The sequence below is a fragment of the Elephantulus edwardii genome, unplaced genomic scaffold (genome assembly GCF_000299155.1).
Source record: "Elephantulus edwardii isolate Elephantulus edwardi_28Jun2011 unplaced genomic scaffold, EleEdw1.0 scaffold00053, whole genome shotgun sequence".
NCBI classification, from domain to species: domain Eukaryota; kingdom Metazoa; phylum Chordata; class Mammalia; order Macroscelidea; family Macroscelididae; genus Elephantulus; species Elephantulus edwardii.
In genome coordinates this window covers 14,777,130-14,789,237 of record NW_006399803.1, presented here as the reverse complement: position 1 = coordinate 14,789,237, position 12,108 = coordinate 14,777,130, and the positions used below count along the sequence as shown (strand labels likewise).

The 12,108-nt window shown below is 38.7% G+C and overlaps 1 protein-coding gene across 1 annotated transcript in view; it reads right to left on the bottom strand.

Annotated features, from left to right (window-relative positions):
- Positions 1–12,108, bottom strand: part of RNF150 (ring finger protein 150) — a 427,096-nt gene that overhangs the window by 164,479 nt on the left and 250,509 nt on the right. The window contains exons 3-4 of the mRNA XM_006887018.1: positions 11,276–11,347; positions 9,137–9,219 (exon numbers count right to left, since the gene is read on the bottom strand). Coding sequence (XP_006887080.1) covers positions 9,137–9,219; positions 11,276–11,347 — 155 coding nt within the window. The remainder of the gene's footprint in view (positions 1–9,136; positions 9,220–11,275; positions 11,348–12,108) is intronic.

Genomic DNA, 12,108 nt, shown 5'->3' with positions numbered 1-12,108 from the left:
TGGGGAAATCTGCTGTCAAGGACCTCGCCAGAGTGCTAAAGAGGAAGGAGGCCAGTTTAAAAACCAAGGTGTGTATGCTGCACTGAAACAGATGAGGGAGTGAATAATTTAAAAGCGATGTATGATGGGGTATTATGGTTATCACAAGAGTCCACAATTAAGGTTGCATAGTGGAATGTACTTGGGGCGGTGGGAGGGGCGCGGGGGGATTATGTACCAGGGAGGGAGTGTTTCTTTTACTTTTCCAAGAGAGGAGGAGCAAAGCAAGGGGGGGAAGGGGCTGGGCAGGGAGAGAAGTGCGACAATGAATGGAAATCCAAAATCTCTGTAAATGTTCATTAAAATTATTAAAACAACAACAACAAACTAAGGTGTGCCTGATCTAAGCCATGATCTTTTCAATTACTTGCTGTGCCTCTGAAAGTTGGACAATATCTAAGGATTGCAAAAAAAGAGAATCAATGCCTTAAAATTGTGTTGAAGAAAAGCACTGAATACCCCAGGGACTGCCAAAAGAACAAATAAGTCTATCCTGGATGAAGTGTAACCAAGTGCTCCTTACAAGTAAGGATGAGGAAAACGTCATCCACAAAGAAAGAGAAGAAGAACTCCAATAAGATGGAGTGACACAGTGACTGTAACAATCGGCTTGGGCATATCAGAGACTGTGAGGATAGGACAGGAGAGGGCAAGTTTCAGACCTGTTGCTCATAAGGTTATTACTAATTGCAGATTACTAGATGGCACCTAACAACAACAATAACAGCAATTACTGTTTTAGATCTCACTCCATATTGTGATTACTTATTTAAATTCACATCTATCCCTACTACATGTATTTCTTCCAGGTAGGGATCATGTCATTTATTTTCTCATCGCTGGTACTTAGCACTATTTCTAGTATATAATTGCCAAAAACAAATGTTTGTTGTTTCAAGTCAAGCTTTTTTTTATTAAATTAATTTATTTATTTTTCATTTCAATGAACATCTACAGGGATTTTGGAATTCCATTCATTCATTGTTGCACCCTTCCCCCCCCCCCCCCCCCCCCATTTGCTCCTCTCCTTGAAAAGCAAAAGAAAAACTCCCTCATTGGTCAAGTCAAGCTTTTTAGCAGGCAGCTTTAAATTATTTCAGGAAATTGTGTAGAAGATGGACTTCTGCATAATTCTACTTCATAGAAATCCTTTCTTCTTTTTCAACTGGCCTCTGCTTTACAAAGCTTGAGTTCCTACTCCTTGGACTTGTCCCTTTTGTAGCATGAAGAGAACACAGGAAGCAAAGGTTTGCTACCTTTCCTTTTAGGATGCTTTCTTTCAGTCTTTACTTCTGTGATGATGTTTCTATCACATGACCTCTCTTGTCCTTTCTATCACCAAGGACTTATTTTCCAACTGACCCTTCTTTTTTGATTCTAACATTTACATGCTAATTGTCAGAACTCATCAATGCATATTGATTGCTTTTTAGACCAATTTTAGACTGCAGACGTTGGTAAGAAATCTTTGTTTTTTGCTTTTGGGAGTAGTAGTTGCATACAACAACAACATAGAGAGAGCTCAGTTAGCCTAGTGGACAGAAGTGATGCTACCAAGCCAAAGGTGGGTGATTTGAATTTGTGGCCCTCAGGCCTGGTTTTAATGGCTTTTGGTCAAACATTCTTCTAAGTGGCATGCTACTGGTCTGTCCACTTGCTGTACAGAGGTAACACATGGTGGTCAAATGCGTTAATGCTTATTCATGGTGGACAGTGTTTAGTGGAGCTCCCCGATTAAAACAAGTTTAGAAGCAGGAGTGGCATCCACTTCCGAAGTAGCTTGCCTGCAGAAACTCTATGAACTTGGTGAAACAAAGTAATACAGGTGTTTAGGTCTTTCATTCATACGGTTGTTATGAGTCATCTATGGCTCGACAGCACTTAACAACAGTTGCAAACATTTGAACAACAGTCATATTAAGTGCTCTTCCTTATACCATATAGATATTCTTAATACTGGCAGCTTGTACTTCGGGATGTTGTTGTTATGTGCCATTGAGTCTTCTGCAACTCTTAGCAACCCTACGTACAACAGCTCTGAAGCTTGCCCTCTTCTGAGCCAGTCTCAATGACTCTGACACACCAACTCCCATTGCTTCAGTTACTATATAAATCCATCTCATCCAGGGTCTTCCTCTCTGTGCTGTCCCTCCACCCTTCCAAGCATGATGTCCTTCTCCAAGGACTGGATCCTCCTGGCTACATGCCCAAAGTATGTGAGACAGAGCTTCAAAAATCCTAGTCTCAAAGAGAAACTTCAGGAATGATCTTGAACTGTTCCTTATGATGATGATGAATGTAACCCTATTCTTTTTCAATTTGCCCTAGTATATGAGATGACAGGACTATCCTATTAAAGATAGTCCATACCACTTCAAATCAGCTCACCAATGCCTAGCAAGTCAATCTCTATGTTTCGTTTAATTTTCAATAACTTGTAGTTTTCCTAAATTTCATACTTTGTATATTCTAGAGTCCAATTATTAATGGATATTTGCAGCTATTTCTCAAAATCCAAGGAAAAGGCAGCTGTAAAATCTAGTATTCTTCCACATGAGCGAGGGAGCTCTGGTGGCATAGTCTGCAGGGAGTGGTGCTTACCGAAAGGCAGCACCTCTCTGGCGGCTGGAATCCACCTGTGACTTTAAGGAAGAAAGATGGGCAACCTCCTCAGATGAGAGTTAAGCCATTGCAAACCACCCTAGAGAGTGAGCTATGAGCTGTTCTGACTTGATGGCAGTGAATGAGTTTTCTGAGACCAAACAAGCATATATATTATGGTCATTAAGTAGAGCTATGAAAAAACAGAATAGATGTGTAGGAGAAGAAAAGCTTTGTTTTATTGCCTTCTGTTGTGTTTTTAAAAGCCAACATGGAATGTTTCCTTGTCCAAGACATTCACATGATTTCTGAGATACTGTTATTTATATTTACTGGTTAAAATGATAGGAATGAACATCCTCTGGGGGTCCAGCAGAGACACAACAGGAATAAATATCCTTAAAGAATTACATAGCCAAGCTTCTTATCTAGATATGATGATAAAACGTCAATAAAATACTTGTGGTTAAAAATCATGGTCATGAATTCAAAACCATCAGACCAGACTAAGTTGCTGAGTTGATTCCATCTCATTGATTACCCAGTGTGAGTCAAAGGGGAACTGTGCTTCACAAGGTTTTCAAAGGTCACTTTTGGGTGTCAATGTCTGGGTTTTCCAGCTGGTAGCCCAGCACAACTGTTTGTACTGCCCATGGACTTCTCTGCAGCAGTAAAATGAAAACCAAATCCATTCCTGGGGAATGGATTCTACCACTAGCGACCCTATAGGGAGCTCTGATGCCCCGGTGGGTAGGGTGTTGTACTGCCAACCCAAAGGCAGGCAGTTTAAATCCACCAGCTGCTCCTTGTAGCCTCTGAAAACCTGCTAGAAGCTTACCTATGAATTGGTTTCAATTCAACAATGATGGAAGTTTAGAGTTACAGGGTACAGTAGAATTTCTCCATAAACTTTCCAGGACTGATCTTTATGAAAGACAACTTTCCCTTTGAACCAAAGTGGTTGTTGTTAGTTGCTGTTGAGTAGATTCATGTTGTCGTTACTTGCCTTTGAGTCACCTGTGACCCATAGCAGCCTATGGACAGCAGCTCTGAAGCCTGTCCTGTCCTGAGCCAATCTCACTAATTCCAACACGCCAACCCCCATTGCCCCAGTTACTATATCAATCCATCTCACCCAAGGTCTTCCTATAAACAACAGACCTGAACCCTGTCCTATCCACCCTGTGCCACAATATCAACTTTAAATATAAAATTTCCTTAGAAAATGCCCTAACTATGTATTGCTGTTATTATGTGCATCAAGTTGGAACTGACTCATAGTTGACCATCCAGCAAATTTTTAGGAGGCTGTAAATTGCTTAGAAGGAAATTGTTCATCTTCCTCCCAAGGAATGCTTGTAGATTTGAACTTTTTCTCTTTGGGTTGGAAGCACAACTCCTTACCCACTAGGCCAACTAGGGTTGAATGAAAAATGAAGCCTTTCTGTTCTTGAGAGATTCTGTGTGCTGCTGTGAGTCCTCCTTCACATTACATGAAAGAGAAAAGCTGGCACGTGTACCTGCATGAGTTCATGTTGTCACCATGACCACAAATAAAGAAGGAAAAGTGTTTATGAATTCATCATCATTTGTGCTATGATTTCAAAAAAAGACCAAGAATGCAGCTCTTGAAGAAACATCTTGAAGAAACTTAAGTCCATGTCCAAACCTAGTTGGAGTGGAAATACATCTTAAATGGTATCAATATGAAGCAAAACCCTACATATTTGGAAGTTATGAGTTCACAGTATAAGAGAAAGAAGGAAAAGAATAAACTGGAACATTTTTTAAAAATATAGCTTTTACTCCAAGGAGAAGTAAAGAATTGAGGGGATGAGTCAGCCTGTAAATAATGGGACAGAGAGCCTATGAAGTTCAAGGAGCAAAGACTTAATAATACCCCAGAGGAAATTATCCAGCAAAAAAGCAAATGCCAGTGCATTTGTTTGATAACATCTATTAGTGAAACTGTCTGGTAGAAGCCAGCAACAGGCATAAAAATATCCACGTTTAAAATCAGCATAGAGGAAAAAAAAAGCTGGGCTATTCAAAGGGGAGTTATGTGTGGTGAGTATAAGATCAAACAGTAATTAACTCCAATCAGTGTTTAGTAATGCCCAATGTATTTTGTTATTTAAAGCAGGGTCCACAATCAGGAAATAAAAGCAGATGAGCATTAAGACACTTGGAGCAAAAAATAAAATAAAATAAAATAAAAATCAAGGACTAAGCTAAGAAGCAGAACAATCATGTGAAAAACGAATAGCTTAAAGTCAAACTAAACTGGTCAGGGTTTAGATAAAACAGTGGTTGCAAAAAAGTTTTCATTTTCATGATAAATACAAAAATACTGTTTTTCTTGGTTAGCATTTCCACAAAGTTTATGCTGCAAAAAGGTCTTAAACAATATGTTGCACTCATCTAAATATTATCACATCAGTGTAAATTGTTGTAATTAAAAATTGAAAACAGCCAAATACTCTAAAATAGAATTCAAGCTAAAACCAAAGCCATTTCCATCAAATGGACTGACTCCTGGCTACCCATGTATGCAAGGTAGCACCAATGGGGTTATCAAGAAGCAAATCAACAGAACCTTGGTGCATTATGGTAGATGTAATCACCAAGCACTTAGTCAGCTGTTTGCATCAACCAAAGATTCCCCAAAATAGGAACAAGCTAAGTTAAATGGTGGAGCTTTGATGACCTAGCCTCTAGGGTGTTGCATTACTAACCAAAAGACTGTATATCCAGTGTTTCGAATCCACCAGATGCTTCTGGATCTTGAAACCTGATGCACGGTTATTAAGGATTGGAACCAACTTGACATTAGTGAGTCTGAGATTAATTTGTGATACACTGTACTGTGACTGACACCTCTTTTAATAATACACAGTAAGATGGAAAATAAGACTGTAAATGAACATATTTTAAGATATTGTTTGGTGGAGTTCCCCAATTAAATCAAGCTTGAAAGCAGGAGTGGCATCCATTTCTGAAATAGCTTGTCTCTGGAAACTCTATGAACTTGGAGAAATGATGAAAATTATACAAGTGTTCAGGTTTTTTGTTCATAAGGTCACTATGAGTAGTCTATGACTTAACAACACTTAATAACAACAACAACAACAACAACGAGAGAGCTCTGTTGGCCTAGTGGATAGAAATTTTTGCTACCAAGCCAAAGGTGAGCAATTTTAATCTGCCACCCTCAGGCCTGGTTTTTAACTGTTTTTGCTCAAACATTTTTCTAAGTGGTATAACACCTTTTTTTTGCTGTACAGATGCAACTTGTAGTTGTTGTGATGCTAAACACTGTGACACTAATGTGCCAAACGTGATGATAACGATTACTCCATGGTGGAGAGCATTTGGTGGAGCTCCCCGAGTCTTGTGAAATAGCTTGACTCTGGAAACTCTATGAACTTGGAGAAATGATGAATGTTATACAAATTTTCATGTCTTTCATTCATAGGGTTTTTATGAGTTGTCTATGACTCGACGGCACTTAACAACAACAACACCACGTAATGGTACCCTAATAGGACTTTAGGCAATCTCTAAGTGGAAAAACAAGGAAAGTGCTTTACTTGCTTATAAGCATGTTGCTGCTTTTGTGTATTGTCAAGTTAAAATCAACTCATAGTTGACTCTCCAGTGGGTTGTCAGAGGCAGTTTAATCATGCAGAAGAAGATTGGCCATCTTTCTCCTGCAGAGCAGCTGGTCGATTTGATTATAATATTATAGAAAATAAAGGATACCACTCTGAGAGGCTCTGTGCACACACATGGTCCTTCCTTGATGGTGTGTTGAGAAGTCACCAAATATACACCAACTGTAGTATCTAGAAAAGGTATTTATAGAGAATGACACTGCCACATTTTTCTATTTCCTAAATTATGATTCTGCATCAGAGATAATCAAACATCTGTCATTCTTAAGGCACTAACTCAGACCACCAGGCTTCCCTTTCCTAAGGCCTATTTTCCTACTGAGCAATTTGCCCAGAACCATTTCGGCCAAGACCTCTTCTCCTTGGGGATTTCTGTATCTATTTGAGTACTTTGTCTTTTTTTTTCAGTTGTTGACACTTTATCACTGGCAGATGATTAAAGGAACTTCATAAAAGGCATATTTTTATTTATGCTATCGTTCTATTAAATAATATTTATATTTGTCTGGATTTATGAACAAATGGATTATTTTATATCTTTGTGGTATACATTTTTAAGTTCTAAATACTAAGAATTTTGTTTATAAACAATTTGTGTGAAAGTTTCAAATCATATTGGTTTTATACCAACATTAATATTGACAGTCAACATTCTCGGCACCAGTAGCCAGGAAATTAAAAAGACGTATTGCCATGGGAAAGTCTGCTGTTAGGGACCTCTCCAAAGTACTGAAGAGCAATGGTGTCTCTCTGAAGACTAAGGTGCATCTGATACAGGCTATGGTCTTTGCTATCACTTGTTTTGCCTCAGAGAGTTGTACAGTGACTAAGAAGGATAGAAGGAGAATTGATGCCTTTGAGCTGTGGTGCTGGAGAAGAGTGTTGAGGGTACCATGGACTGCTAGGAAAACAAAGAGATTCATTCTGGAAAGGGTTAAATTGGGCGGCTCCATGGAGGCAAGGATTTTGAGGCTCCATCTAACATACTTTGGTCATGTTGTAAGGAGGGACCGGTCCTTGGAGAGGGACATCATGCTTGGTAGGGTGGAGGGACAGCGCAGGAGGGGAAGACCCTCTATGAGGTGGATTGATTCAGTGACTAGGGTAATCGGGATGGGTATGTCAGAGGCAGTGCGATTGGCACAGGACAGAGCAGGGTTTAGGGCTGTTGTACATAGGGTCACTATGAGTCTCAAGCGACTCGATGGCACATAACAACAACAACAACATAACATTGTCATTGATGAACACAATTAATGAATTTTAACGTCGAATTGCACTGTCAGAACTCCTGAAAATTGGCTTTTCTTGCAATTGCACTAGCCCCTCGTTGGGGGCGGGGGTATGAGCTCCAGCTACCTTAATTGTGGACACATTGTCCTGCAAATCATCAACAGCTGTGGAACCAATATAAGAGAATACTTTTCACATGATGGTGGACAGACCATGAAGACACTTTGAGAGATGGCTGTGGAGACTGTGAAGGCACTGAATGATGGTGGTAGAGAGAGGGTGAAGTGACTGTGGCACTGCTGTGAAGAGACTGTGGCAAGGTATAACCAGAGGAATCTTGGAGATGGAGCCACAGTCAAAAGTTTTCCTTGATGAATGATTGAAGGAAAAGCTGACTTTTGACTACTCTGAGATAAAGTTTGCTGAATGACTGAGGACACCAGAGATTCATTTGTGCTGCTGAATGGGACCTGGACTTACCCTAATTGGGGGAATTGTGCCTTGTTAATCTGACTTGGGACTGCTAAACTAACCCTGGACTTGCATTGTGTGATATTCTTTCCTTCCTCCACTCCCCAATCTATTTCTCTAATAAATGCCACAGCTGTGAGTAAAATCTGTGTCAAGTTGCACCTAAGATTGGACCAAATGACTGGTGGAAATAGGTGCAAAAGCATGTGAGGTGGCATGTCTGACCAGGTAGCTATTTGTATGATGCTATGGGTATTATTGATGGGTACAGTCCCCTTTATAAAGCAGGTAGAAGTCAGACTTGGCCACTCCCATGTTGTATCTATTCCTTTTACACAGATCAATTAGCATTAAGAATTTTTAAGGAGTGGTGGTGGTGTGGTTTTTTTTTTAGGTTGATAATTTTTATTCAGAATATAATATAATTTTTATTTTTAGGGTGCCTGCACAAAAGTGTAATCACAAAAGATCAGGTTTTCAATCATAAACCTTAAAAATATTTAGATTTAATTTTATTTAGCAATCTGAAAATATCTAAGGCACTGTTATAGTTAATTTTAATTAGGGATAAGGGTCACAGTTATCTGAAGTTTTCCCCACCTATTTGTGCTGGATTCTCCCATTAAAATTCTAGAACTTGGGAGTAACTCCCACATTCTCTTCTTGTTACGGAAATGTAAAGAGAGTAGAAATCTGCCTTTGGATTTCTAATCACACTTGACCATATTATGAGTTCCTAGTCTTTCATGATCATTCATAAAATATTTTAAGAGTTTTTAAAAAAAATAGAATTATAAATAATCCTTAATATCATAGATTTGCTGTTAAAAAGGGCTAGCTCTTTAAGCCCTATCTTCAAATTTCATATCATGATGTGTAAGTTCATGGTGGTATGAATTATTTTGATGTAAAAGGACATAAAAAAATATTTCTAACTTCATAAAGCAAGCTGTATTCAAGGATACAGGCTGTAGAAAAAGAACCAGATTTTTGGCTGTTTGCAATTTAAACACGGAAATATTTAGGCAAACTGAGCTGGTAGTCTAGGCCGAGCAGGTCTGAGGCAGTGAAGCTAGCCAGGCACTCTCCTGACAAGACCAGACCCCACAGAGACTTACCTGCAGGGCAGGATCCTGACCACATCGTTAGGCTTATACCCTTCAATGCAGACGGCACAGTTGTCAAAATCAGGTTCTGTTTCCTGCATCAGAGAAAGCACAGATCGGCTTACTTTTTAAGTTTAAACTCTTAGGTAAATACTCAAGCAAGAGTCCCAAGGTGAGCCTGCGTTGAGCATAGAGTTAACAGACAGTCCTGGTGCCAGTGTTCGTAATCACTAATTTACTATATTTTGTCTTAGTTTTCATTCATTCCAAGCTCTATTTTCTGTTTCTGGGTTCCACTGAAAATACTCTTGTGAGTAAAATACACTACTAAAATATACTAATAAAATATATTATCACTATTAGTAGTATTTATTACACTTATTAAGGGCTCATATAAACACCTTGAGGATGAGAAATAATACTTACGGAGAATTATCTGAACTTAATCTATCCATTTATTTGGAATCCCACCATTCCATTTCTAAACATAATTATCCACCATGTTTATAAATATTCAAAAATAATGATTCCATTATTCTTTCTAAGTATGAATCATTCATTGAACTTTTTATTAGTCTCCATTTTAGGGGAAATGAGAACAGCAAAATATATTACAATTAAAAATTTTTAAATAAATTTGAACTTATTAAGTCCAGTAGTGTTTTTATTGAAAAGTAAAATTTAGTTGAAAGGTAACTTATAATTCATTGCCATTAAGTAAAAATTGACTCATGGCTGAATTCTCCTGCAGTTTTAAGAGACTGTAAATCTGTCTCTCTGTGAGAAGATGCCATCATTCTCTCACAATGCCACTGGAGCACTGTACTATCAGAGAGGAGCTACCTTTTAGTAGCAAAATTCCCTACAGACTATGTCAGACTAGCTCAGAATGTGAGACAAATGAATTATTTAGGCTAGAGATAACCTTTGGTGTACATGTGGAATTCTGAGTTCCTTAAATTGCCTTCAGGAGGCCAAGATTACTGTGCTGTCAGACACTGCTCCCAGACTTCTCCTGACGATAAGTGGGACTTCAGAGTCTGTGGACTTGGGCAGCACTGCCTTGGCCATCTGAAGAATTTGCTATTGTGCTTGGCCTTATGGAGTTCCTGGGTGGTGGGAATGATTAATGCTTGGCTACTGAATGAAAGGTTGGTGGTTTGAATCTCTGCAGAGGCATCTCAGAAAAAAAGGCTCCCTAAACTACTTCTTTAAGATGCAGTCAGTGGGACTCTATTCTGAAGTACATAGGGTTTCCATGAATTAGAATCAACTCTTTGAGCAACTTATTTGACCTTTTTTCAGTTTGATTGGCATTAGGTCATCATTTAAGGTAGGCTGATGTAGACTTTGGGGCTCTAACCTCTTGATTTCAGAGAGGCTGAATATGCTCCCTGTATTTACTGTAGATAGAAGGGGAAGATAAGCACCCCTGGGAGTGTAGCTGTTAAACTGGAGGCCAAGCCTTTCTGCCAGTTTGAATCTACTATATTCTCTGTGGGAGAAAGATGGGTAGTTCTTCTGTGTTTTACAGTCTCAGAAAACCTGCTGGAGGATCAATAATGGGTTGGTTCTGACTAAATAGCAATGAGTTTGAGTTTTTGAGTAAGTGAAAGATCTTGTTCAGCATGTAACACTATCTTTGCAAGAATTTATGGACAGTTTTTCTCAGTTCATAATGCCAAGAAATGAACTCTTTTGATTTACCTTTTGGAGTACTGAAATCAAAGAATTACATATTGTTTGACTATAGAAGGTTGTTCTTTCTTTGCACTGGCTGTAGAACTGATTTAGCACTAATTCGAATTGAAACTCATTTGCTAGAACTCTTCAAGTAATGGATTTATACTAATTTCTAGTCGTACTAATGTACTAGTTTCATTCTGACTTTTCCATCTTTTCTCTTCTTTTTCTTTTTTACACATAGTTTGTTTGAATTTCTCATTTCCTCATTCAACTATTTCATTGTTGCTTTCATATGAACTTAAAAACTGCTTTACATTATATTTAATAAAGAAAGGTACAAACAACGTGCTCACAGGACAAGTACTAGCATTTATTCCATTTCCAATCCTTCCCCCTCTTTCCGCTTGACTGCTAGAAAAGCTTGGATGTCTAGTTCTTCACTAAAAATCAGTAGAGGGCTGTTACCTTGTCACCCTTCTTGATGGTCCTGACCTGGAGCTTGCTGATTGCTTTCTTCGCTGCATCTCCCAAGCGGCGCTGAAAAACCAAAAGCTGCTTATTAGTAATAAAGCTCTGTAATTCTAAATTTTATTTCTGTGACTTAATAAACCAGGTCAGCTATCTCTGAAATGTATAAGAAGTAAGAATGCTAACCATGATGGCTGGAAGGGATTGGTATTGGTGTCTGCATAGAGCACCTCTCCTAATTGAGGAAAGAGCTTTGTAACAGAGAAAAGTTCTTTTATATGTCCTATGGTATGAATGGGCACCTGACATACAAAGATTCTTCTCTACAGTGACTCTAGGCTTGAGTTGCATGTAAACAGACTAGAAATAAAACAGGTACAATAATTAGCCACTTACTGTATGGTGTGGAGATACTGAATTTGGGGTAGATGAAACCAATTTCATCTCTTCTTTTCCACAGAGTAATTTCTAGTATATTTCTTTAAATTTGCACTTACAGATACAAATTGGGATTAAATAAGCCTATGCTAAGACTTGGAAGAAGGAGTGGCATTCACTTCCATAACAGCTTGCCTCCGGAAACCCTATGAACCTGGAGAGAGGATGAAAGGCACCCAAGCGTCAAGGACTCTCCTTCATAGGGTCACTATGAGTCACCTGCAACTTGACATGCTAAGACCATCTAATTCTTAGCTGCCATTTTTGCCTTCTTTGTGTATGCATGTGTATAAGCATTCAGATAGGGAAATATAATATACGTGTTCAGTTTAACAAGTAATTACAAAGCAAACATCCATGCCAATTCAACCACCTCCAATTTAAGAAACATA